Source organism: Aplosporella prunicola (genome assembly GCF_010093885.1).
Source record: "Aplosporella prunicola CBS 121167 unplaced genomic scaffold K452scaffold_1, whole genome shotgun sequence".
Lineage (NCBI taxonomy): Eukaryota > Fungi > Ascomycota > Dothideomycetes > Botryosphaeriales > Aplosporellaceae > Aplosporella > Aplosporella prunicola.
This window is the reverse complement of record NW_022983529.1, coordinates 137,208-160,485: the sequence shown is the minus strand read 5'-3', so window position 1 is coordinate 160,485 and position 23,278 is coordinate 137,208. Positions and strand designations below refer to the sequence as shown.

Genomic DNA, 23,278 nt, shown 5'->3' with positions numbered 1-23,278 from the left:
TTCCCAATTGCGGTGCATGTAAGAAAATGGTGCGGCATGAACAATAAGCGCAGAGCCATTTCAGCTCCAGCTGCAGACGCCAGAACACTGGGCGGGATCCGCGCGAATAGCGATCCTAGACGGTTGGAGACCATATACCCGTTCGAGCGATGGATATAGCCTTTTTGCCGGAGGCGCGGTGTTCGTCCGAGTCGCCAATACTTAAAGTACGATTAGAGTTTGGCCCCATTGGTGGCGCGTGGCTGATATGCATGTAAGACGGCAGTCTGTTCCATTTCGGAAGACTAAATTGTGACAAATAACGAACATTGGAATTTTTGGTAGGGGGCTTGCCATTTTCATTTGGAGGAGGTTGGAGACCTGAGCAAAAATTCCTGAGCACAATGATTGGTAGTTGTTTTCTCTTCGGGAAATTGCCGCTGACTTCTGGTGCAGAGATGTCCGTTCTCTGTATCCATCCGAGGAAATACTCCGTTCTCGCGTTACTGGTCCTTTTATGCCATAGCGTAGGTAGTCTAACTGGCAATAGGAAAATGCTTGAAATATCTGACCTGAGAATCGAAAAACGAGGGAGCTACGTATAGCCCCTTCTGCGCTAGGCGATCATAAATCCTATAACACCACGCAATTTTTTCTTCGTGCTGACGACTGTCGTTTTTGAAGAAATCAAGTGCTGTCTCGAGCGGAAACGTTATAGAGGCCGGCCCATACAATTTCATGTCGTCCTGCATGAGGTACTCCGCACTTTGGCAAATCTTGGTTGCAATGTTTGTTGCTTCTTTTTCCTGTCGGATGCTTGACGGGGTAAAGATCTCTGGTAAGTCGTTTCCAGGGGCCAATGTAGGGAATGCCGATTCGAGCTTTTTAATTTGCACAAAGCAGATGATTTGGAAGGCCCAGAGGTGCGTAAGGCCGTTCGCCACTGATATGTTGGGAAACCAAAGACGGATACGATGGTTAGGAATCTGTCCAACATGTGAGGCATGCATATCGGATGCTGCCAGCAGAGAACACAAAGGACCAGCGGTTTCCTGCGAGAGCAATAGTTCCCATTCTTCAAAGCGTCTCACGATATCGCAGAAGGCCGACCTTGCATTATAGGCCTTGGAGAAAGAATCGTTAGGCGGCGAAGAGTTCGTCAATATCTCAACTTTTTTGATGATAGGCGGAATTGCGACAGCAATGCTCAGAAGGGACTGCATTGGTACTTGAGGATGGAGGTAGAATGGTATACTCTTCCATTCTTCCTGGTCAAGAAAAGTAGCCTCACAAGAAGAAAAACTTGCGAGAACCTGTAGACCAGTTAGAAGGGACGTAGTCGCTTATGGGTAAAGCACACTTACCAGAAGAGGCCTAAATCCCACGAAAAGTTTATGCGGAACTCCCGAAATAAACATTGCGGGGCCACAAAGCTTAATGAGCTCCCCCACTCCTTTAGCGTGCGCTTTCCAGCCGTTTTCGGACGAGGGCAACATGAGCTGTGTGTACCCTTCCGTAAGCACCGATCTCATCTACTTCGAAAGCATAAAATCTTAACTCGAGATTTCACATACCTCTGCCATCGTCAAACACATTATAGCAGCCGCAAGGTCATCGGGGAAAGAATGATGAGTGGTGCGAAGCCTGTTCGCCGTGAGGTGAATGGCCGAACTATAAGCCTCGAAACACTGAGGAACTGAAATACTTGAACTAGTGCTTCCGCTTGAGAGGGCTAGACCGAAGGCTCGTATAGCCGAGTCGAGGACATTATCTCCCTTGTCAGCCATGCTAGGAAGCACTTCCACCCAGCAGCCGCATATTCGCGGCCGGGATGCCAGGGAGTCAGAAGGAAGGACAATGAGCTCATTCTCCGGCACATATTCTGCCATAACCAGCCTGATAAGGTCTTCCAAAGACGACTTCTTGAGTGAAATTGACGAAAGTGCGAAATCAGTATCTGGACTAATCCGTCCGAAGCGTGCTGCATCCAGCACACTAGTTGATTGGTTTTTCACAGGTCTCCAAGACATCGGTTGCTTTCCTCGCTTGGCAGGGTTAGCGGGCGCTGTGCCGTGAGAGACGAAAATCAAGTCATAGTTGTATCCTGCACATTGCTGTCCGCGAAGCAAACATTGAGTGCAAGCTGGCTGTTTTCCATCGCACTGGCAAACACAGTTAGAAGTGGAACTAAACACGACACAATTTGGCGATTTTACTTACACCCAGCTTTCGGGATCTGCACGTGTGGCATATCGTTCTCTGTCTGACCTTCATTATGAGCTCCGCGATGGGCTGATCAGCGATTGGCTGTAGGTCTTGGTGTCACATAAACTACTAGAGGAACAAGTAAAGAATTAACACCATCACAGCCGAGGCCGAAAACCCCTAAGAAGGTACTGAAGTGATCAAAGATTCATAAGCGACAAGAACGATGAGAAATCCACGAGAGTGTTGGGAGTCAAGGAGTCCCCGCCGTTGAGACCCTTGAACGTGGCGAAGGGCTTGGCGAATAATGCTGCCTAAAGCGGTTAGGTGTCATGCTAACCCTGGACGCCCGGGACGCTTGGACGCGCCAAAGACTTAGCGAACGGCATATCCAAAAGCGGTAAGACAGAAGAGCAGGTATTATCGGAGAATGAAGACATTTGCCGAGAGCGATGTTCGGCGGAGGAGGGATTGTTCAGGGCGGGGTTAAAATGTTGGAAGTCTAAAATGATGTCATTAAGTAAAGACACAGGCAGGTTTTATGACAGCAGAGTCATAGGCGAAGTAGATACAAACTGGCTTTACAGCCTATTGATCCATGTTGACAAAGATGCCATTCATTCAACAACCTTCAAAGAAGGATGGAATGATGGAAGTTTCACGAGATTCACTGCCAACTGAAGAAGACTTTTAAGCATCAAACTTTTGGTGAAGAATGCATCATTAAATGGATAACATCGCCATCAAAGCTAAATAACAAAAGTTCTTTATCAGCACTAAAGTTAATATCAGGTTCCCAGTTGGCCTACAGCTTGCAAGTCACTTCAGTGTTCCGGAATAATCATCTTGAGCTCACAGTCACCGATTACCGCCTCAGTCTTCTTGAACAATGAACATCAAGTGTCGATATCAGTGGGAATAGATTGACCAAACATTTCAATCTACAAATCCAAAAAGCCGGAGCTTTCTCGCACTTCTATAGCTTCCCTAAGCGCTCCTCAGTCCACCCCTAAAACACATTCTTCGGCTTTCCATACTCAAGCCAACAAACCCTATCAGCAACACCTTCCTCCTCAAACACCCTAACCAAATCCTTCCCAAACTGGGTAAAATGGCCCCAAGACTCATAATGCATAGGGACGAGCAAATCGGCGCCAATCTCGCGTACCAACTTGGCGCCCTCCTTCCCGCCCATCGTGATCTGCAGGCTGGTCCCATCCTCCAGAACCGCGTGCGCGCAGCCCAGGTTCAGAATCGCGGCGACAACATGCCACTTGGTGCGCAGCTCCTTGAGCTCCTCGATGTACACCGTGTCGCCCGAGAACCAGAGCGCGTTGGGCAGGCCCTCGGGACTGGTGCCGAAGCTGGCGCTCTCGAGCACGAAGCCCACGACCTCGCCGCCGGGCACGTGCGTGCACGGCGTAGCGGTGACCTTGAACGCCTTCCCGCCGAGATTCAGGGTGACGGCTTCCCAGGCCGCAAGGCCCTGCACGCCGGGCCGCGGAGCCAGGTTCTTCGCGCCCGCGCGCGTGGTCAGCACGGTGCGCGCGTCGAGCAGCTGGCGGCCGACCTCGTCGAGGTTGTCGGGGTGGTCTTCGTGGCTGAGCAGCACCGCGTCGATGGGTGGTAGCGAGGCGAGGCTGAGCGCGGGCTTCTCCGCGTCGTGCAGTGTGTTTGCGCCGTGCCCCCAGGTGGCGCCTTCGCGGCCGAAGAACGGGTCCGTGAGGATGTTGATGCCGTCGATGCTGAGGATCGCGGTGGCCGTGCCGATGTGCGTTATGCTGACGCTGCTTTTGAAGCTGGGGGGTGCCATTTTCTTTGAGAGATTGAGGTTGTGTGACTTGCGTAGCGGAGTTTTGATTTCTGCCTGCTGAGCTGGCTGCTGGTGTTGATGATGTGTTTGAACGTGAAGGAGAACTGCGCATGTATATACTTGTGGCTTTGGCTTCAGCTAACAGTGCCTTGCAGTGTTGATTTGAAAGCATGAACATCCTCGGACCACTTCCGTCAGCGCAGCTACACTGATTTGAAAGCAGAGAGCATTGTCAGTCAGCTACCTGCAGCGAAGTATTAGTCGACAGTCCTGGTCTTGGCGGCTAAAATTACCGTAAAAGGCCTAGCGTGCTATTGCGTGTATACGCAGTGCCGCCGGTGATGCATGACAGCTCCAACGGGACTTCCACGGCTTGCATCGTTCTTCATTAATCACTAGGTGTGTATTTCTGGGTCTCGGATAATGATCGAGAATAACGGAGAAGCTACAAAGAAACCTAAACGCACTCCTCGACGGCATCATGTAAATCCTATACAAAGTTCTCACAACATCCTACGCCAAGTAAAATGAATTTGATTATAGCCTGACATTTGGACCTATTCCACTGGGGTACATTGATGGATATGGTGCTAGAGCGTCAGACTTCAAAAATTTGGCTTCTCCGGGTAGCGCCCCATCAATCCGCTGCCTTTACTTGTAATGAAAACCTGCGGCAACGACAATTGTTTCGTCAACAGCAATCCCCCATACTCGGCACTACCTACAGCATTGATTACCTCCAGCGCCGACATCCCCCAGTCTCAGCAACCAACACCACCCTAACAGGCACAGCTTACCAACCAGCCAAACAGACGCCCAACCAACCCAGCATCCGCCGTCTCTCAGCCGGGCAGCAAAGCGCACCTCGCCGTCCCTCTCGCAAGCTCATTCCGCCCGACGACATCTATAAGCCATCTCTACGATAACAACTCACGATGACGCCGCCTCGTAGTCACAAAAACACCCAACCGTGACCAATTTTCCGCGCACGGTCCCCTTCCTTACTAAATCCGGGAAGAGAACCCGGGGGGCGGCGAACGGCCGGGCCCTAGCTAGCGACGACGATTGTATAAGACTGACTGCCGTCAAGCGACTACTCTCGACCAGACCTGCCACCGCAACTCCAGCAAGAAACATCCTGGTCAATCGTCTCGTGTGCTTGTGCCGTCTGGATAGGCGCAGAACCCACCGGGTAAGAGAAGATGGCGAAAACGCCAACATCAACATCAGACAGCACCACCGCGCCGCCGCCCTCAGCCATCGAGATCGTCGACTGGGACGGCCCCTCCGACCCCACGAACCCATTCAACTGGCCCTTAGGCAAGAAATGGCTCGTGACGTTTCTCGCGCTCCTCGCCAGCTTCAGCACGATGCTCAACGGCACCATGATCACGGTCGCGCACGAGGCCATCAACGCGCGCTTCGGCGTCAGCGACGCCCGCTTCCCGCACTCCTACTGGCCCGTGACGGCGTGGGCGGCGGGCGGGGCGCTGTTCTCGCTGCTCGTGCTGCCCATCATGGAGGACTTTGGGGTGCGGCGCGTCTTCCTGGGGACGTACGGCGTCTTCCTCGCCTTCATCGTGCCGCAGGCCGTCGCGCAGAACTTCGCTACGCTGGTCGTCTCCCGCTTTTTTAGCGGCGGCTGCGTGTCCATTCTCGCGAACACGTCGGCCGGCGTCATCGGCAATGTGTGGGAGGACGAGCGCGGCCGCACCCTCCCCATGACGCTGTACATCACCGTGTACCTCGTCGGCAGCAGCATGGGGCCGGTCATTGGCGCCGCCGTCTTCGCCTCTCTGTCCTGGCGCTGGATCTCGTACGTCCAGCTCATCGTCTACGGCGCGCTGTTCATCGTCTACGCCGCCCTGTTCCCGGAGAGCAGGGGCAGCGCGATCCTCGGCCGGCGGGCACAGAGCCTGCGCAACAGCGGGCGGAACGCGTTCACGGCCGCGGAGGCCGACGCGGTACCGCTCCCGAGGCTCATGCTCGACAGCGCGAAACGCCCCCTGCAAATGCTGGTGACGGAGCCCGTCGTGCTCGCCGCCGCGCTCATGGCCGCGCTCATCATCGGGCTGATCTACCTATTCACGCAGTCGGTCGAGCAAGTCTTCGTCGGGCTCTTCCACATGACCGCCATCGAAGCCGGGTACGTGCAGTCGGCCGTGATAATCGGGGAGTTGGTCGGGGGGCTCGGGGCGCTCGTGTCCGCGCGCTTGTATTTCGCGTCCGCAAAGCGCAACACCGAGATCCCTGGCGTGCCGATCCCCGAAGCGCGGCTGTACCTGGCCGTCGTCGCGGCGTTTGCGGGCATGGCCGGCGGCATGTTCGTGTACGCGTGGACGTCGGTTTCTTCGCTGCCGTGGGTGGCGCCCGCGGTCGGGCTGGCCATGGTCGGCGCCGGGAACGTCGTCGTCATTATTGGCGTCGCCGACTACCTCGTTGACGCGTATGCCAAGTACGCGGGCAGTGCGATTGCGGCTGTCACGCTGGGCGAGAACCTCTCGGCTGCGTTTTTGCCCCTCGCGGCCCAGAGCATGTATACCAACTTGGGGTATCGCTGGGCGAGCAGCTTGCTCGGCTTTATTGCGCTGGCTCTGTCGTTTTCGCCTGTTGTGTTGGTGGTTTGGGGACGCAAGATTAGGGCAAAGAGCCCGTTTATGAAGGAGGCGACTAATGACAAGAAGAAGGAGTCGGAGGTTTCTAAGGTCGGATAGAGAAGAGAATGTGTATAGTGTATATAGATTGTAGATAACGAGACATGTAAAAGCGTGTAAATGCATTAGATTACTCGGGAGCCGAGGATAAGTTGGGCAACGAACAGCGTCTTGACAACCTCCCATCATGAAAACATCAAAAGAACCACTCCACTCTTACCTACGCCCCACCCCTCCCCCTCCTCACGCCCCACCGCTCCCTCTTCGCCTTCAACACCACAAACGCCACCGCGCGATAAACGAGCGTACAAACCGCGAGCCAAACCAAATTCAGTCTCCTATCGCCATCGAGGCCATACAGGCGTAAAACCTGCTCACCGCTCTCAATCGGACAGCCGCCCCCGGGCAGGCGCTGGCCATCCTCGCACGAGAACCTTATCCCTTCCAGCGTCCACGGCGCCAAACTGCCAACGACATACTTGACGGGGCTGAGGAAGTTCATGTCCCGCAGGAACGGGGGCATATCCAGACTCATAATCCCGCCCATGATCTGCGCGACGCTCAAGAACACGCTGGTCACGTTGACGGCGAAGCCCGTGTGCGGCACCAGCGTGTTGAACACGATGCCGAGGCTCTCGCCGCAGCTGACGATGCAGAAGCAGTTCATGGCGACGACGAAAAACACGTCGACGGTTCTGGGCAGCCCGACCGCCAGGTCCGCCAGCACGGCAAACAGCAGCGCCGTCACGGCCTCGAACGGCGCTTCCAGCGTCGTGTACGCCGCGAAAAACGCCTCGACGCCGTACGCGCCGTCGTCGTGCTCGCGGTAGAAGACGTCGCGGTCGGCGGGGTAGGCGGCGACGTTCTGCAGCATGCCGACGAAGTAGATGGGCGCGATTTCTTGGATGAAGCCCAGCCGGTTCTGGATGCTGGCTTGGTTATGCTTGAGCGGCGCGAAGAAGAGCGCGAGAATCAGCCCGAGCCCGACGACTTGCATGATCCGCGCCAGCATTAATGGTGGCTGCCGCCGGATGTTGAGGAGGGCGCGCTGCACGAGCAGCGGGTATGCCGTGCGGAAGGGGGCGGCGACGCGGGCGAGGCTGCCGAGCTCCGCGGGCGCGTGCGTGTGTGCTGCTGCGGCATCGTCGGTCGTGGAGGCGGTGTTGTTGTTGTCATTGTTATGCGAGGACGCGGGCGCAGACGACTGCCCCCACGCCTCAATAAGCGTCTGCACCTTCTCACGACTCGCCGCCTCGCGCGCCGCATGCTGCAAATCGACGGTAATAAGATCGAGGGCAAAATCGGCCGGATTCGTCGAGCGAGGGCACGGAAACCCCAAGCGTTCAAAATAGCCCAACATCTCGCTCCCAGGGCCCGCGTAAACCGGGAACCCGCCGCGCGCAAGCAACAGCACGGTGCCAAAGCACGCAAACAGATCCGAGCGGCTCTGGTGGATCGTGAGAATTAGCGTACGCCCTTCGTCCGCCAGCCCGCGCAGCACGTCGATGATGGAGGCCGCGGTGAAGGCGTCGAGCCCGCTTGTCGGCTCGTCTAGCAGCAGCACCCGCGGCTCTGTCAGGATTTGCACCGCGATGGTGACGCGCCGCTTTTCGCCGCCGCTGATGCCCTTGACGAGCTCGTTGCCGATGAGCGTGTCGGCGCAGTCTTTGAGCCCCATTTTCAGGAGGATGGATTCTGCGCGCGCGTGCTTTTCGGCCGTGCTCATCCAGGAGGGGAGGCGGAGGCCTGCTGCGAAGCTGGTGGGGCGGGGGCGTTAGTGCTGTTGTCTTGTTGTGGATATAGGACTGAGGTAAGGGAAGGGAGGGGAGGGGGTGGGTGTTTGTGGAGTGAAGAAAGACTCACCGCAGCGTCTCCCGCACCGTCAAAGACGAGAGCAGTGCGTCATCGTCCTGCGTCACATACGAGACAACAGACTCGACGACGCGATCCGAGGGCAACTTATCATTAACCAGCATCGCGCCGTGGGCATGATAGCGCGTCAACCAATCGTTTCTCAACCGTCTGCCCATAGCGTTCAGCAGCGTCGTCTTCCCCGACCCCGACGGCCCCATAACGACATTCAGCACGCCGGGCTCAAACCGTGCCTTCAGGGGCCTCAGGACCTGCAACCTCCTCCCCTCGCCCCCATACCACGAGCGCTTCTGGACATCGAGCGCAAAGTCCTCGAGCCGGATGCCCACGGCGCGGACCTCGTCCTTCGCGCGGGGGGAGATGACTTCCTTGCCCGCGGAGGCGTCGCTGTCGTCGTCGGCGCGCGCGCGCGAGATCTGGAGCTCGGTTTTCCAGAACCGCAGGATCAGGCCGGCGCCCAGGTAGAAGGCTAGTGCGAAGGCGAGCAGGATGATGATGGGGCGCCAGATCCAGCCGTGCGTGGGGAAGCCGAGCGATGCGATGATGTAGGCGCCTTGGTACTGCGCGCAGGCGGGGGAGGAGGGGTCGGCGTCCGGGCAGGCGTAGACGTGGTTGTGGAATTCGTTGGAGATGAGCGCGCCGAAGGCGTAGTACTGCGCTGGTTAGTGTTGCATTCTTGTTTGTGTGACAGAAGATATAGGTGCGGAGAGGAAGAGAGAGAGAGGGTAAAGAGAAAACCCACCACATAAGCAATCCACTTCGTCCACCGCACATACACCGGGATCGAGTTACTCTGGATAAAGTACCCACACGCCATACTCTGCAGCGTATACGCCATATTGGCGACCAGACTCGCGCCGGCAAAGTTCCTACTCACAGCGACACAGGTCATGGCGAAGCAGACAGCAATATACTGTTCGAGCAGCATAACGGCGAAAAACGTCAAGAACTGCGCGCCATCCGCCCTGAACCCGGCCATGAAGTAAAAGATCAGCGAAAATAGCAGCGGCACCGGCACGTCCTCGACCAGCACCCTCGCCAAGCGGCGGGACAGCAAGAACGCAGGCACGCCGACGACGCCCTCGCTGCGCTCGCGGTCGAACACGCTGATGTCGATTGTGAGCCGGTAGACCTCGTACAGCAGGATCAGGTAGCCTTGCAGTGCCGAGGCATTGTATAACGCGCCTTGCCGTGACCGGATCCCGGCTTGGTCCGAACCGAGTTGGTAGAAAATGTAGCCGGTGATGATGCCCATGCTGGTGGCTTCGACCAGGCTGCCCGCCATGCCCATCGGGTCGCGGAGGGTGGTGGTCCAGGTGCGGGCGGTCAGGACGGCGGTTTGGCGTGCGAAGGCCGCGTGGTGGTGTTTTGTGCTTGTGCTTTTGGGTGGGGTGGTGGTGGTCGCGGGGTCTTGGACGCATGTTGAGACATCGTTGGTGTCGGTGAATAGAGTGGATTCTTTGCTCCGCCAAGCGGCTTTGATGCGCTCGACGCGGGCGGAAGACGCTGCCTCTGCTTCTGCGGTTCGGATGTCGATCGCCACAATGTCGATGAGGTGTTCGGCGGGGTTTACAAAGGGCGGCAGCGGGTGCCCTAGGCTGCTGAAGTAGGGGAGGCTTGAGGCGGCGGGGCCGGAGTAGGCGGGGGTGCCTTTGGCTAGGAGGACGAGGTTGTCGAAGAGGTTCCAGATCTCGGAGCGGGGCTGGTGGACTGGTGGCGGCGGTGTTGGTTAGCTTGACTGCTTTGCCTATCCATTGATACGGCATCCGTCCACATACTGGTCGTGATGATGGTCCTCCCTTTGGCCGCGAGGTTCTTCAGCGTCCGCACCAGCTGGTACGCACTGGTAGAGTCCAGCCCGGTGGTCGGCTCACTGCAACCCCCGTCAGCATCCCTCTCCTGAAGCAATCCACACACGACGCCAAATCACATACTCAAGGAACAGGACCGAGGGATTTGCAAGCAACTAATAATTCGCGTAAGCTACCAGCGCGCAGGAACAAGCAAACAACACAAGCACGCCGTACCTGGACGCCAATACTGGTCCGTCTCTTCTCCCCCCCACTACACCCCTTATGGGCATGGTTCCCGACGCGCGTGTCCGCCGCCTCCTTCAGCCCCAGCTCCAATATCACCTCCTCGACGACGCGGCGCCGCTCGGCCGCCCTCACCCCCGCCCCCAGCCGCAGGTCCGCCGCGTAGCGTAGCGTCTCGCGCACCGTGAGCGTCGGCTCCAGCACGTCCTGCTGCATGACGTACGCGGAGCTGAGATTCGTCAGCGCAGCCGGCTGCCCGTTAAACAGCGCGTTGCCAGAGACGCGCAGGCGCCGCCCTCGCATCCGCTCCGCGACCACGTTCAGCAGCGTCGTCTTGCCGCTGCCGCTGCCGCCTATGATGGCCGTCAGGCTGCCGGCTGCCATGTCCGCGGACACGTCGGCCAGGATCGTCTTCCATTGTTTTTGGGCGGCGGGGTTTGCGGAGGAGGAGCCGGACAGCAGCGAGCGGAGGAGCGGCGCTGGCCCACTGGGCGAGACGTCCACTGCGACGCTGAGATTGCGCACCTGGACGTCGACGGGCGCGACGGCGCGCAGCGAGATGTCGTTGCCATGCGGCTGCTGCTGTTGTGGCACGTCGTGCGACTTGGCGGAGATGGCGGAGATGGCGGCGGGAGCGAAGGCGCTGTCGGCACTAGGAACAGGTGGTGACGGCTCCTTCTCGACGTCGGGATCCATGGCGCAGCTCGTCTGGGGCCCCGCAATCAGCAGCAGCGGCGGCGGCGACGGCGGCGGGGGGCAAGAAGGCGGGGGGCACAGGCTGCGACAGCAGAACCATGGAGTCGAGTCGAGTCGAAAAACTGAACACACACAACAAAAAAAATCCGTTTGGCGGCGCAAAAAAAGATGTCAATGTCTATGTATGTATGCCCTGCCATCTGTCACCGGCCGCATCCAGCCCTTGACTTCGGCTACGAACCGAGCCGGCGATCTGCCCTCCCATTGGCCATTGTCCTGCCAAAGCATGAATTGAACAACGCCATGCCATGCCATGCCACCGTCCACCGTCCAGTGAGCCACTGAGCCATTGCGGCGTCCTCACCGCTAGCCAACGACGGTGGTGTTGTTGCAGCGCAGTGCAACGCCGCGCATCGAAACGCATCGCAGGAAAGGAGGAAGACGGGAGGAGAGCGGGAAGCAGTACATAGAACACCCCAACCCGGCCGGCGGGGGCCGCTCGTACTTAGTAGGCAGGTTTCCATAGCGAAAAGGGGCCAGGCGGAGGAACAAAGCACGCCTTTTGAGCGTTTCAAGAGGCCGCGCGACTCGTACAATAATAGGCATGGAAAGCCGGCGCACGGCGCACGCGGCCGACTGCCGCGCCGCGGGCGTGAGTAGGTGGGAGAGCGATCTGAGCGCCTGCTCTGTGTTTCTCTCAGTCTCTCACACACAGACTGGCCGTGCCTACCTGCCTAGGTGTGCCCGGGGGTTCAATGACAGAGGACAGGCCCCGGCAGTACGTATTATTGTATTGTAGGTACATACCTAGCACGCACCTACCTACCTTACCCGGCCGGCTATGCGCTCGGCTCATGGAAGTCGCAGAGCAAGGACTCGCGCGAGCGTCTCTGGCCGGACGTGCTGACGGAAAGCGTTGATTGTTTGTTTGCGCGCGGGAGCTATTGGCTATTGGACGGAGCGAAAAGGTGCAGCGCACGCAGCGGTTTCAAACCGCGAACAGCGAAACGAAACACGCCGGCTGAGCTGGGCTGGGCTGGGCTGGCTGGCTGCAGCCTGCATGGCGGGGCGCAGCTCAGCCTCAATCGCTCGCGTTCGCTCTCGCACACCCTGGTCATGCACACACATACACGCACACGCGCGGCGCACTCCTGCTTGGTCTGATGGTGTGCGCGTCAGCTGCACATGGGCGCCCATCTAGCAGCAGCAAGCAGGCAGCCATGCAATTGGTAAGGCTGAAGGCTGAAGGCTGAAGTGGTGGAAGGATAAATCCAATACGCTGCCAATAGCCAATAGCCAATAGCGGACGCCACCAGCAGTCACCACCACCACCACCACCACCACCACCACTACCACCACGCCGACAGCATGCATGCATAGCGGCCTTCCAGCCACAGCGACGCCCCCCAATGCACGTCTGACCACCACCACGCACGCATACCCGTTCAGCAGCCGGAGATTATACGTACAGGTTGCTAGATAGGTAGTCTAAAGAAAGAACCGGAACGAAAAGTGCTTGATTCTTCAGCAGCCACCGCCGCCACCATCACCGTGTCACCATGCAGCACCGTCACCGTCACCTCCCTCTGCGCCCACGGTGACGGCTTACGATAGCGCGCAGCGGGTTGTGGTCAGCTGATACTTGCTGATTGACTGATTGAATGAATTATTCTGATGATGACGATGATGGTGGTGATTGTGCTGATGATGATGATGGTGATGGACGTGACGATGGACGTGACGTGATGGACGAGACAAGACGGGGCTGCTCGTCTGGGCTGTGTCTCCGTGACTACAACATGTCCGCTGTGTGTACGGCGTACGGAGTCAAGAGAGTGCGGTACGTGGTAGTTAGCAGCGACGGGGCAGCGCGACAGTGACTAATACGTGGTAGGCAGAGCATTGATTGAGCAAAGGCAAGGCATTGACGACTGACAGACGGGCAGGAGAGGGGCGCGCATCGCATCGCAGGGCCAGGCCGTGTAGCCGTTGGTAAGCAAGCGCAAGCCGTGGAGGACCATGGGCCATGGCATCGAGAAGAGAGTCAGAGTGCCAACGTCACCAGCATGAATGATCGTGTGACTGGGGCCGGAGGGGGCGCGCGAGTCGAGTCGAGTGTCGAGTCAAAGCGCTTGCAAAGCGCGAGACTTCCCGACTGCTTGGCAGGCTCCATCCACCCCCCGTGCCCGTTATGCAATGCCCTCTTCGAGCAAAACAGTGAGGCGTAGCGGCCCCTCCTGCTCCGCCGGAGAGGATCAGGAGGAGATCGTTCGGGTTGAGTCGGAAAGTTAGTACTACGGGGCTGTGGGCAGGCTGCGGGGCAGGCAGCTCCACGCTGCTTGGTAAGAGCTTACGAAAGCGCGGCGGCGTCGTCGTCGGAGTCGTGGGCCGTGATTACCTTATTGTCTGGGATTGTGGTTGTTGTTTGTTGTGGTTGTTGGCGAGTGACGAGTGACGACCAACGACGTCCACCACGCCCACTTTTTCCGCCGTTCTCCGCATCTCAACGGCCCCTGCGCCCCGAAAGGAAAGGGTCCAGTTTGGCACCGAGGATCTGCTTGGGCTGGCGTCCAGCGGACCTCAGCGTCAGCTAGAGGAGATGCGCGCCACGACACAGCGCAGCGAGCAGCGCAGCGGGCAGCACAAGCACAAGCGCAAGCGCAAGCACAACCTTCGCAATTGAGCTAGCTACATAGTACATACATAGCTACAATACGGCGGACAGCAAGCCGACGACTTATCATCCGCTCAAGCATAAAAAAGAAGGGCCGGTTGCAGCAGCGCATCAGCGCATCTCGTTGGCTCGGCGCGGCGTCGCGATGAGACGGCACTAAAGGGAGTGACGAAACGAAGCCAGCAGCTCAGAGCTGGCGCAATGCCTAACGCATCTGCATCCGGGATTACGGGCGCGAGAAGGTGGGCCAAACGGTAATAACGCGGGCGTGCTATTATCCCGTTGCTGGAGAAAGAGGGAGTTGTTTCTTCTCACGAGTCGCGCGGCCTGATGGATGAGCCTCGTCATCCGCAGTGTGATCGTGTCCCACCTCATCCCCCACTTGGGCTCGTCCATCAGCCGGCGCCGCGGGCTTCCTCCACTTTGGCGGGTGTTGGGCGGGCATTGGGCAGCTTTGAATCAGCACGCTCATCGTCCGTCTCATCATTCATCGGCGGCCAGTGGTGGGTGCGGACGGCGGAGTTCTGTCCATCATTCATCATCATCATCATCATCATCATCATCATCATCATCATCATCTCTCGTATGTACGCGGTAGTTACAAGAAGAACGGAGTAAAGTGGGAGGAGGAGTCGCAGATCAACGGACGGCCGCCGCACACCCACCCACCCACCTGCCGTGCCACACGCGCTAATGTGACTACAATATTGTACTCCCGCGACGAGACAGCCAGCCGCCCATCCTCATCAGCAAGCAAGCAACACAACACCAAACCATCACAGCATCCGTCACCTTGTTTGTTCATCCGCTAGCTAGGTAGTGACTATAGTTAAGTCCGGCCGACCCGCGCGCGCATCATCATCCTGCAGCGAATTATCTAGCAGCATGCACACATACATATATGTCTGTACATTATCTACATACAGCATAGCCGTCCGTGAGTGACCGCGCCGCACCCCTGCCCCCACCACCGGCGCCGGCCCTTCCCTCGACCCCCGGACCCTGAAGAATGTCAGCAAGCAAGCATATTGTATGCGGCGACCGGGATGTGTGTGTGCGCTCGCGCAATTCCCGTCATATCGCCGCGCTGGACTGCGCCGTTGAAGATGATACGTACCATTGGCGTGCTGCTCCGGCTCGGTCGTTTTCTCGCTGCCTGCCTGCCTGCCTGCCTGGCGCTGCCGCTGGTTTGCGCGCTGCTACGCTACGTCGCGAAGAGCTGCGCAGAGAACCTAGCACGCGTTCCGTCGCCGCTCTACTGCGCGTAGGTAGACTGTAGCCGTTGCTGAGGTGCCTAGGTCTTCCTTGCACCCACTTTCTCTTTTTCTCTCCCATACCCTGCCCTGCCCTGCATCATCGCCCGACCGCCGAGGTAGTAAACGACCGGGGGTCGCTGAGGCCACTGACCAGTGACCACTCCACTCACTCCTTGTCTTGTCGTGTCTAATGTGCTGCTGCTGCATTGGCCAGTCCCAATACTAGGTACAATACCTAGTTAGGCACACCCTGAAGCCAGCAACGCAAGCAAGCAAGCAGCCCGTACATAGCCGTTCCCGTGCCGCTTGCCCTGCATACGGCGGCAGCGGCAACGTCTACGTCCCTTACCAGGCCCTCCTTCCGTAGGTAGGTTCTGTAAGCGGCGCTTTTCCCGTCCGCTTGCTTGCTGCCTCCCCTCTTTCCATTCATACCGCTTACATAGGTAAAATACATCTTACACACATACGCACACACGGACACCCTACTCAGCGCACCCCCCCCAAAGCAGCAGTCTCACCCGCGCGCCCGTGGCCCGCCTGCCTGACGATCGCATTTCGCATTTCGCACTTTGCATTTCACATCCAAGTTCCGGCGCACGTCCACGTCGTCCGTGCTTTCCGCGCCGGCCTAAGAAGCGCGGGCAATGGGCGCGTAGGTGCGCCGTGTGCGTGTGTGAAAGCCTCAACGCGCGCCCCGTGTCCGTGTCCGTGGCCGCTCGCCGGGCCGCTCCAGAGCACCACCCCCTTTTCCCGTCCCGCGGCTGTGCGTGCGTGCGCGCGCCGCTGCCCGAGGGACGGTGCGCTGAGCTCGGTGGTGAACGGGCTCACCGTCTCACCGTCTCGGTGGCTCGCACAGGCTCACTCGCTCGCAAGCTTATGCCGATGCGGCAAGCCTACTGAGTAGGTAGGTACAATACAGAGGCAGGATCTGGCTCGTGGGCTGGGCTGCGATGGGATGACCCGCAGCCTACGGATACCGCGTACTGCCGTCCGCTAGTGAACTATGTATGTACAATATGTAACTAACTAACTAGGATGTACACAGTACACTGTCCCTACCTACCCACTGCTCGCTAGCTACGTAGCTAAGGAATCTAGAGTTGGTGTTCCTAGCTAGTACCCAGTGGTGGTTTCTTTGTCCACGGTACGTGCAATGCATGCAACATGTGTATAAATATCTATTTTCGGCCATGGTGATCGGTGGTGGCAGTGCAGACGGGGATGAGGTATACGTATACAATACCACGTAGGTAGTGCCGATTTCCGCGTCTGGAAAATAGAGAGAGTAGGAGTGAGCAGGTAGGTTGGGATCGGCGCGGCGCAATTTGCTGTCTGTCTGGACGGAGATGGACGGCGGATATGCGTTGGGGAACTACGGATGGAATTGGGATTGGGATGCATCATTGAAGCAATGAATGAATCGAGAGATGAGCGAGAGAGCAGAAACAGACACGCAACCTCGCTCTCGCGCTTGCGCTTTCGTTCGCTCCGACGCTGCCCTTGTCTGTAGTAGTACGAGACCAGCCAGACAAGGCTCGCATCCATCGCGCGCGCACCAGACCGGGCAGGTCCTGAGCTAGCTAGCAGCTAGCAGCGTCGTCGTCAGTCAATGATATGGATCACTCCCCTTACCCAGACAACCAAACCAAACCAAACCACCTATTTCAGCCGCCTTATGCAAGGCAAGGCCAGGCGCCCAAGCGCGCAGGGTACGCGCCCAGGCCCCCCAAGCATCAGAGCATCAGGGCATGAGCATCATACCCAGCAAGAGAGGAGCTCCGTCTCTTCTTCTCGCACTCTCGCCCCCCCATCTCCATCTCCATCTCCATCTCCATCTCCGTCCTTACCACTAGCGGAGCGCCAGCGTCAAAGCGCCCGCATGGAAGCCCGGAGCACCGAGCAACGGACGGACCCGCCCAAGTCCAACGCTCACGCCCATCGCGCACATCATGCACACTTACTTAGTCCGTACTTGCGGCTTGCGCAGAAGAAGGACCGCTGGCCCGAGGCTCGGCTGCGCTGCCGGTGCGCGGCCGATCGTGCGCCTAGGTGGGCATGACTCTGACTGCAAGCAACGCAAGCAAACGGAGCGCTGAGGAGATGGCCGCCTCGACTTACTACGTATGTACATACTATTGTGCTTACCTACCTACCCAGGCAATGCGAGGCGCATCTGTGATGTACAATGTTGTATCTCCGCGCAGCCCTGCCTGCCTCCCGCGCGTACCTGGTAGCAGGCGACACCAAAGCCGCGCGCCGAACCATGGCAGCGAACACGGCCGATGAACGATGAACGATGAACGATGCGCGTGCGCGCGCCCCCTCATCGCATCGCATCGCATCGCCCATCGTCGGCCCATCGCCCATCGGCGACGAAAGAGGGGCAGCCGCATCGCCATCGGGGCCCGCAGCCAGCCCACCCGCACGCACGCACGCACCGGAGGACCCTCAAGCTACTTAGGTACTGTGCGTACTGCGTAAGGCAGCAATGGCGTCAAGCGGCCCACCATTGTTCGTTCGTTTGCGGTTGGGCTGTTGTTCGAGACGTTGTCCGTTGGCGCTGGTGTTGCGAACGTGCGGCTATTGTGTGTAGACGCTACTACTGTACAAGCCTCGTCACGCGGCTATTGTACAATACGTAGCTAAGTAGCTATCCAGCCCTGTCTTTCCGTTGCTTGGCTGCAGGGCGCAGCATAAGCACCTAGGTAGGCGTGGTAGGAACGCTATGCACGACTAGGCTACCTTATGCTTGGTCTTGGCCTGGCTCGGCAACAACCCACTGCCTACAGCCCACAGCCCACTGCAGGGCAACGGCAAGGCGAGGCGCAAATCAAGGCAGCAGAAGAGGAGATCGCTCTCGTGCTTGGCTCTCTCCGGCTGCAGCAACCTACCTAGGCACCTAGGTAGGTGGGGACGGACGGACGATGCAATGCACTATTGTACAATACACCGCGGAGCTGCTGCTCGAAACGGAGGTGGGGGGAGGGGAGGGGGTAGAGGGGCAGAGGGACCAGCAACAGCAACAGAGCAGCAAGGCCGGCAGCGAATCCGCAACAACTAGTACGTGGTAACAGCCAGTAAGCAAGCCCTCAGCGCCAGCAGCAGCAGCCTTGCCCCAGAAAAAAACAAAAAAACGCAGCGCCCTACGCCGCAAGGCGCGCAGCCAGCATCCATCCATTCGGCGTGACAGGGACAGCGACAATCGTGACAGCACGGCAAAGGCACAATCAGGCCAACAAGACAAGGCAGCAACGAGGCCAAACAAGCATCAGGTGAAACAGCGCGTTTAGAAATGCCCGATTGGCTCGCTCCACGAACGACCCTTGACCCTTGGGACCTGGGAGCAAGGAGCGCGGCTTTAGCAGAAGAAGAGTGGAGAAAGGCAGCGCAAGCCAAGGCTCGCAAGCGCGCCCACGCCCCCAAAGCTGCTGCTGCAGGATGGATGGATGTAGAAGAAGGGGGTCGAAGTAAAAAAAAAAAAAGACGAAAAAAGACAAAGACAGGGTCCATAGCTATGTGATAGCACCAAAGCCACTGCTCTCGAGGAAAAGTGGTGCGGGAATGGGAGGCCTGAAAAATTAATTGCGGCGCCGCCCGCACGCTCGGCTGTTTTCCGCGTGTACGAAAAGACGGCGCGCGCGCTCCTGCGCTCCGTCTTGCGTTTGCTAGCAAGCTAGTTTAACCGCACGCCCATCTAGCCCGCGGAGAAGGCGCCGCTGGGCTTGCCTGCACTGCATAGCTAACACCACTGGCATAAGAGAGAAATTGTGTGCGTGTGTGTGTGTGTGGTAGGTAGGTCGGACGGACCGTCGAAAGACAGCCGATGACGAACGTTGATGGTAAAAATAACGAAAGGGAGGAGGTGGTGGTGGTATGTAAAAAGCGCAAAAAGATGCATAAAGCAATCCGCCAGGGAGAGAGGGGTGAGAGAAAGAAGAAGTAAGATGCGAGAGACTCGCCACCCCCCACAAATGATAGCCGCCCGCCCGCCGCCCTGTCCAAGGCGATCAACAGAGAAAAACACCGACCCAATGCAATGAATGCATGCAACCCCAGGCAACAGCAACCAGCAACAAAGTAACTAACAAAGGAGAAGATGATGGTGAAAGAGATCCTGCCCAATCAATTGCCGCCCAAAAGCCAAAATGCCCCCAGAAAAAAATATCCAATCCTTCCTGCCACCGTCAACGACTGCGCAATCCCGCGCCCCGGTGAGACTCTCGGTGTTATATAATGCCAAATGCCGGAAACGCCGGCCAGTAGTCTGAAGAAAGGAAAGCCATAATGCATGATTAGACCCCGTCGCGTCTGTCCGTCCGTCCGGGTGCCGGGTGTGGTGGTGGCAGGTAGTAGTACGAGAGTATACGATCGAAGGATTTCCGATCCGCACCAGTCCTCCTCATCGTCGTCATCATCGTCGTTGGCAATCAAGTGACCAGGAAGTCCCAGCCCTTGTTCACGATGATGGTCTCCCAGTCCCAAGACTCCTCGTCTCCGGCATCCATCATCCGCCACACCGTCTCCACAATCTCGCGCGCGTACTTGATGTTGCCCAGCGCCGAGTAGTTCTGCAGGCCGTCAAACGCGTCGATGATGGCGGGGCGCTGCTCCTCGTCGAATGCTGAGCAGCCCAGCAGGAACAGCGGCATCAACAATATGCTCTGCGTGTACGAGTCGTGCGGCAGCAGCTGCAGATATTCGAGCCCCTCGTTCACTCCTAGTCGTAGGTTTTCGTTGGGCGTCGAGGGCAAGATCGTCCGGTGCAGGTACAGCCAGGTGCACTGTCGGTACAGCATCGACGCGATCCAGCGCGGCGAGTCCGGCTCCTGCGCGCATACCCAGCTGCGCAGCGCCGAATCGATTATCTGTGCGTCGCTGAGAATCTCGTAGTCCACGTGCGGTTTGAGATTGTTTTGCCTCCTATACCTGATCCGATCCCGCAGCTGCCGGATCTTGGAAATGTAGCCAAACAGGCCGTCCACGACGCCGAGCAGTGTGGCTGCGGCCGGCTGGATCATGAACTGCGGGAGTTGGAAGTCTTCCATCATGAGGATGCTTTTCCGGTCCAGGGACGTGACCGAGTTGGCCACGTCGTGGTAGATGAAGAACTCGACGAGGAAATTTTGGAACTCTTCGTTCGGGGAATGCTGGGTCCGGATCAGGTGTCTTGCAGCGTCCATATGTGGCCTATATGATCCGTTGACTTCGCCAGCGCAGATGGATTTTAGGCACAAAACCAGGGTTTGTGCAACGGTCGGGTCCTCGATAATAGCCGTTTCATCTCCAGCTATGTGTCTTTGCATGCCTTTGTCTGCAGTGAGATTCGTCACGGCGGCTTGAAAGTGGTGATGTTGCCTGTCTTCAAATGCCTCGTTGGCTTCCCGGGAAGCCAAATGAGAGCCAGAAAGACACAGCAACGAGTGCATGAGACCCTTATGCCTCATTGCCATGGGCAACAAGAGCTCTTTGAAGGGGTTCTGCTGGTCGGTGAATAGACTCAGGACCCTACTCACGTTGTAGTGGAAGTGATTCAAAAAGTGGCGGTCCAAGTCGCACTCGACGCCCTCGATAAGGAGGGGCAGATCGCGCGGAGACTCGACGCTGGTCCGGCGGACCAGGGTGGTCCTCTGTTTGCCGCTCTTCCAGTACTCCTTGGGCGGATATCCTTCGCAGTGGACGTTGTTCTTTTGGCAGTGGATACCTAGAGGTGGCGTCAGCGCTGTCACACCTTGCGTACTTGGGTCGTGCAGTCACCCGAAGGCCTGCAGGTAACCTTACAATGCGGCTTCGTCTCGTCGCACTTCTTCTTCCTCCTTCTACACGTTATGCATCCGGTTTTGGAGCGACCCTTGGGCGGTTTCGACATGGCTGTGGGAGACGTGATAGGGTGTTTCCGGGGCCTGCCTCGGGGACGTTTCACCACGGCGCCGTTGGCGGCGTCGGGCGAGGGCAGCGGCTGCTCCACGATAGGCAATAGCTTGTGCTCCTCGGCATCGTCGTCGAGCTCCTCGATCTTGGGGACGATCTCGTCGGAGGGGCTCTCGGAAACGTAAGACAGACTCAAACTGAAGGTGGGCGTTTGTCTCGGGGATTCACTCGACGAGGGCGAGGTGTGGGAGGAGGCCGAGGAGCTAATGCTGAAGCGGCCGCCGCCATGGTGCGGCAGGGCCGGGCCGAACATCATGTCTGTGGCCATGGGGAAGGAATTGAAGGCGGCGTTCGGCGAAGAAGTCGTGTAGGAAAAGCGGCGCTCATCGGGCACGGAGGACCACCAGGAATCGCTATGGGAGTCGGGCGGCGTGTGTATTTCTCCCCGTGCGTCACCGGGTTGGTTAACGTCTGCACGCGCAGACGGAGCCTGGACCTCAGCAATCTTGGCGGTGTTGGATCGGGACCTGCTTGGGGCTGACGGCAGCTTGGTGAGCGGGTTTGGTCGCAACTCTCTTGACTTGGAATGTCAGAGAGGCTGCTTACAGCGAGCGGAGCATCCGCCAGTGATAAATGGCGAAACGGTGGGCGGGGGGTGAGTCCGCTAGCGAACAGGCGTCAGTGCGACGCGAGTTAAGCCCTCTCGGCTAGGCGTGGACAGGGCGCGCGGGAAGTGCTGAAAATGGAATCCAGCGTGCACTGCACGAGACTGGGGTAGCTTGTGGGGTATCGAGGCACAGGAATGCTGATGCAGGAGCAAGCCAGCGGCGGGCAGGCCTGCTTAAGGGTCAAGACGCGCTTCCCGGCGCGTTGGATGATGCTAGCCGCGCCGGGTGGAGACGACCGGGGCCGGCTCTGCCAGATAGCTGAGATTTATGCATTGCCCGCGTCGACGAGAGAAGGAGAGGTCAAAGGGAAGAAAAGGGCCGATCCTTGATGGCAATTGTCTTGCGTACCCGCTTCGTTTCAATCCCGGCCAACTTTCCGCGGCGCTCAATCTACGGGGCCAAGCGAAGGCCTGGCGCTGATCCGCCGCGTCGAAGGGGGGGGGGGGAAATAATCACCTGCCTGACTCTTGCAAACCTAAGCCAGCCACTCCACGTTTTCCGCCCGAGTAGCCGCCTCGAGCCTCCTCCCTCCGAAAAGCAAACCATCTGCAGATCCCGGGGATCATGGGGGTGGGAAGCGCACGGCTTGCGTGCATCAAGCTGAACATCTGCATCTCGCCGGCGTTCGCCGTGCTACGCCTACGGGAAGCACCCCCAGATCTGTGTAGCCTTGCACTCTAGCGTGGCCAGCGTGTGCGATGGTCGTACCCGCAACGTGCCAATCAGCTCTGCGAACCCCCCCAAAACGGCAATCGCCTCGAGATCCACTCCACCTCCGTCTGCCGTGGGGGCCTGAGGAACGACTGTGAGCTGTCCATGCCTCTACTTATTTTAGAGATGTGATGAGATCGCGCTTTTTCCCTCCTCTTCTCTGTCGGGTGACATTGCTCTCAACGGGCCGAGCTGTGTGTACGTAGTGTCTTGTAAGCCACCCACTCGGCCTCCTCCCAGCCGTGTCACAAGCCATATGCTAGTGCCATCGTATCCTGCTGATGAGGCTGAGAGAGACGAGAGGCTAACGTGTGCCCCAAAACCCTAACACCCTCTACTTCGTACAAAAACAGGTTCACTCGAAAATTGCCAATGAAGCTGCGACGTTATTTGGAAAGACGCGCATCACATGCAGCAGGCCTACGCACCATCATCTGCCTCGCTATTCCCTACTCGGTGTGCCGCCATCCCTTCGATCGTCCTCTTCTTTCGAAGCGCATATTGCATTCTCTGAAACATTCACGCGGCGCCTCGCGGAATGTAGCGACGGCATCTTCCTCTTTCCAAATCAATCGACGTAGTACACACCCCCACACCCGTCGACCGAGGGGCCGTGCGGCTAGAGTCGGCCGATTCGAGGTTGAAGCAAGCATCTCGGGTCCCGCACGTGTTAAGGTGTTGATGACCCTTCTCCATTTCGACATGGGCAAAGTGGTATGACTATGACCTCAGGACACAGTGTCCCATGCCCCATCTGTCAACGATCCCACCGGTGCTCACTTCCCTGTCTCCAAAATCGCTCGTTAAGCGTTTGCGCCAGGTACACCCCGCTTCGAGAGGCTGAGG

General features: G+C 58.1%; 7 protein-coding genes across 7 annotated transcripts; 1 reads left to right on the top strand and 6 right to left on the bottom strand.

The window, feature by feature from the left end:
- Positions 1-406: 406 nt before the first annotated feature.
- On the bottom strand, positions 407-2,315 carry K452DRAFT_240175 (uncharacterized protein). Its single transcript, XM_033537781.1, has 4 exons — positions 2,200-2,315; positions 1,554-2,141; positions 1,344-1,478; positions 407-1,292 (listed from the first exon to the last, which is right to left on the bottom strand). Exons 1-4 carry the CDS (start codon positions 2,251-2,253, stop codon positions 516-518), a joined length of 1,554 nt encoding a protein of 517 aa, XP_033402754.1. The 5' UTR covers positions 2,254-2,315; the 3' UTR covers positions 407-515.
- Positions 2,316-3,151: 836 nt separating this feature from the next.
- On the bottom strand, positions 3,152-4,072 carry K452DRAFT_282029 (uncharacterized protein). The gene has a single exon (XM_033539520.1). It carries the CDS (start codon positions 3,995-3,997, stop codon positions 3,194-3,196), a length of 804 nt encoding a protein of 267 aa, XP_033402753.1. The 5' UTR covers positions 3,998-4,072; the 3' UTR covers positions 3,152-3,193.
- A 1,127-nt stretch (positions 4,073-5,199) lies between these two features.
- On the top strand, positions 5,200-6,711 carry K452DRAFT_314286 (uncharacterized protein; the record flags this gene model as incomplete). The annotated part of the gene is made up of 1 exon (XM_033543742.1): positions 5,200-6,711. One exon carries the CDS (start codon positions 5,200-5,202, stop codon positions 6,709-6,711), a length of 1,512 nt encoding a protein of 503 aa, XP_033402752.1.
- Positions 6,703-11,743, bottom strand: K452DRAFT_240168 (uncharacterized protein). Its single transcript, XM_033537780.1, has 6 exons — positions 10,551-11,743; positions 10,458-10,489; positions 10,302-10,396; positions 9,266-10,233; positions 8,515-9,176; positions 6,703-8,408 (listed from the first exon to the last, which is right to left on the bottom strand). Exons 1-6 carry the CDS (start codon positions 11,253-11,255, stop codon positions 6,872-6,874), a joined length of 3,999 nt encoding a protein of 1,332 aa, XP_033402751.1. The 5' UTR covers positions 11,256-11,743; the 3' UTR covers positions 6,703-6,871.
- K452DRAFT_771 (uncharacterized protein) lies at positions 11,372-11,894 on the bottom strand. Its single transcript, XM_033547111.1, has one exon. The coding sequence runs from the start codon at positions 11,777-11,779 to the stop codon at positions 11,489-11,491; it is 291 nt and encodes a 96-aa protein (XP_033402750.1). The 5' UTR covers positions 11,780-11,894; the 3' UTR covers positions 11,372-11,488.
- Positions 11,895-18,034: 6,140 nt separating this feature from the next.
- K452DRAFT_677 (uncharacterized protein) lies at positions 18,035-18,858 on the bottom strand. Its single transcript, XM_033547022.1, has one exon. The coding sequence runs from the start codon at positions 18,693-18,695 to the stop codon at positions 18,243-18,245; it is 453 nt and encodes a 150-aa protein (XP_033402749.1). The 5' UTR covers positions 18,696-18,858; the 3' UTR covers positions 18,035-18,242.
- A 754-nt stretch (positions 18,859-19,612) lies between these two features.
- On the bottom strand, positions 19,613-21,366 carry K452DRAFT_217786 (uncharacterized protein; the record flags this gene model as incomplete). The annotated part of the gene is made up of 2 exons (XM_033536314.1): positions 19,613-20,886; positions 20,964-21,366. 2 exons carry the CDS (start codon positions 21,364-21,366, stop codon positions 19,613-19,615), a joined length of 1,677 nt encoding a protein of 558 aa, XP_033402748.1.
- Between the last annotated feature and the right edge of the window lie 1,912 nt (positions 21,367-23,278).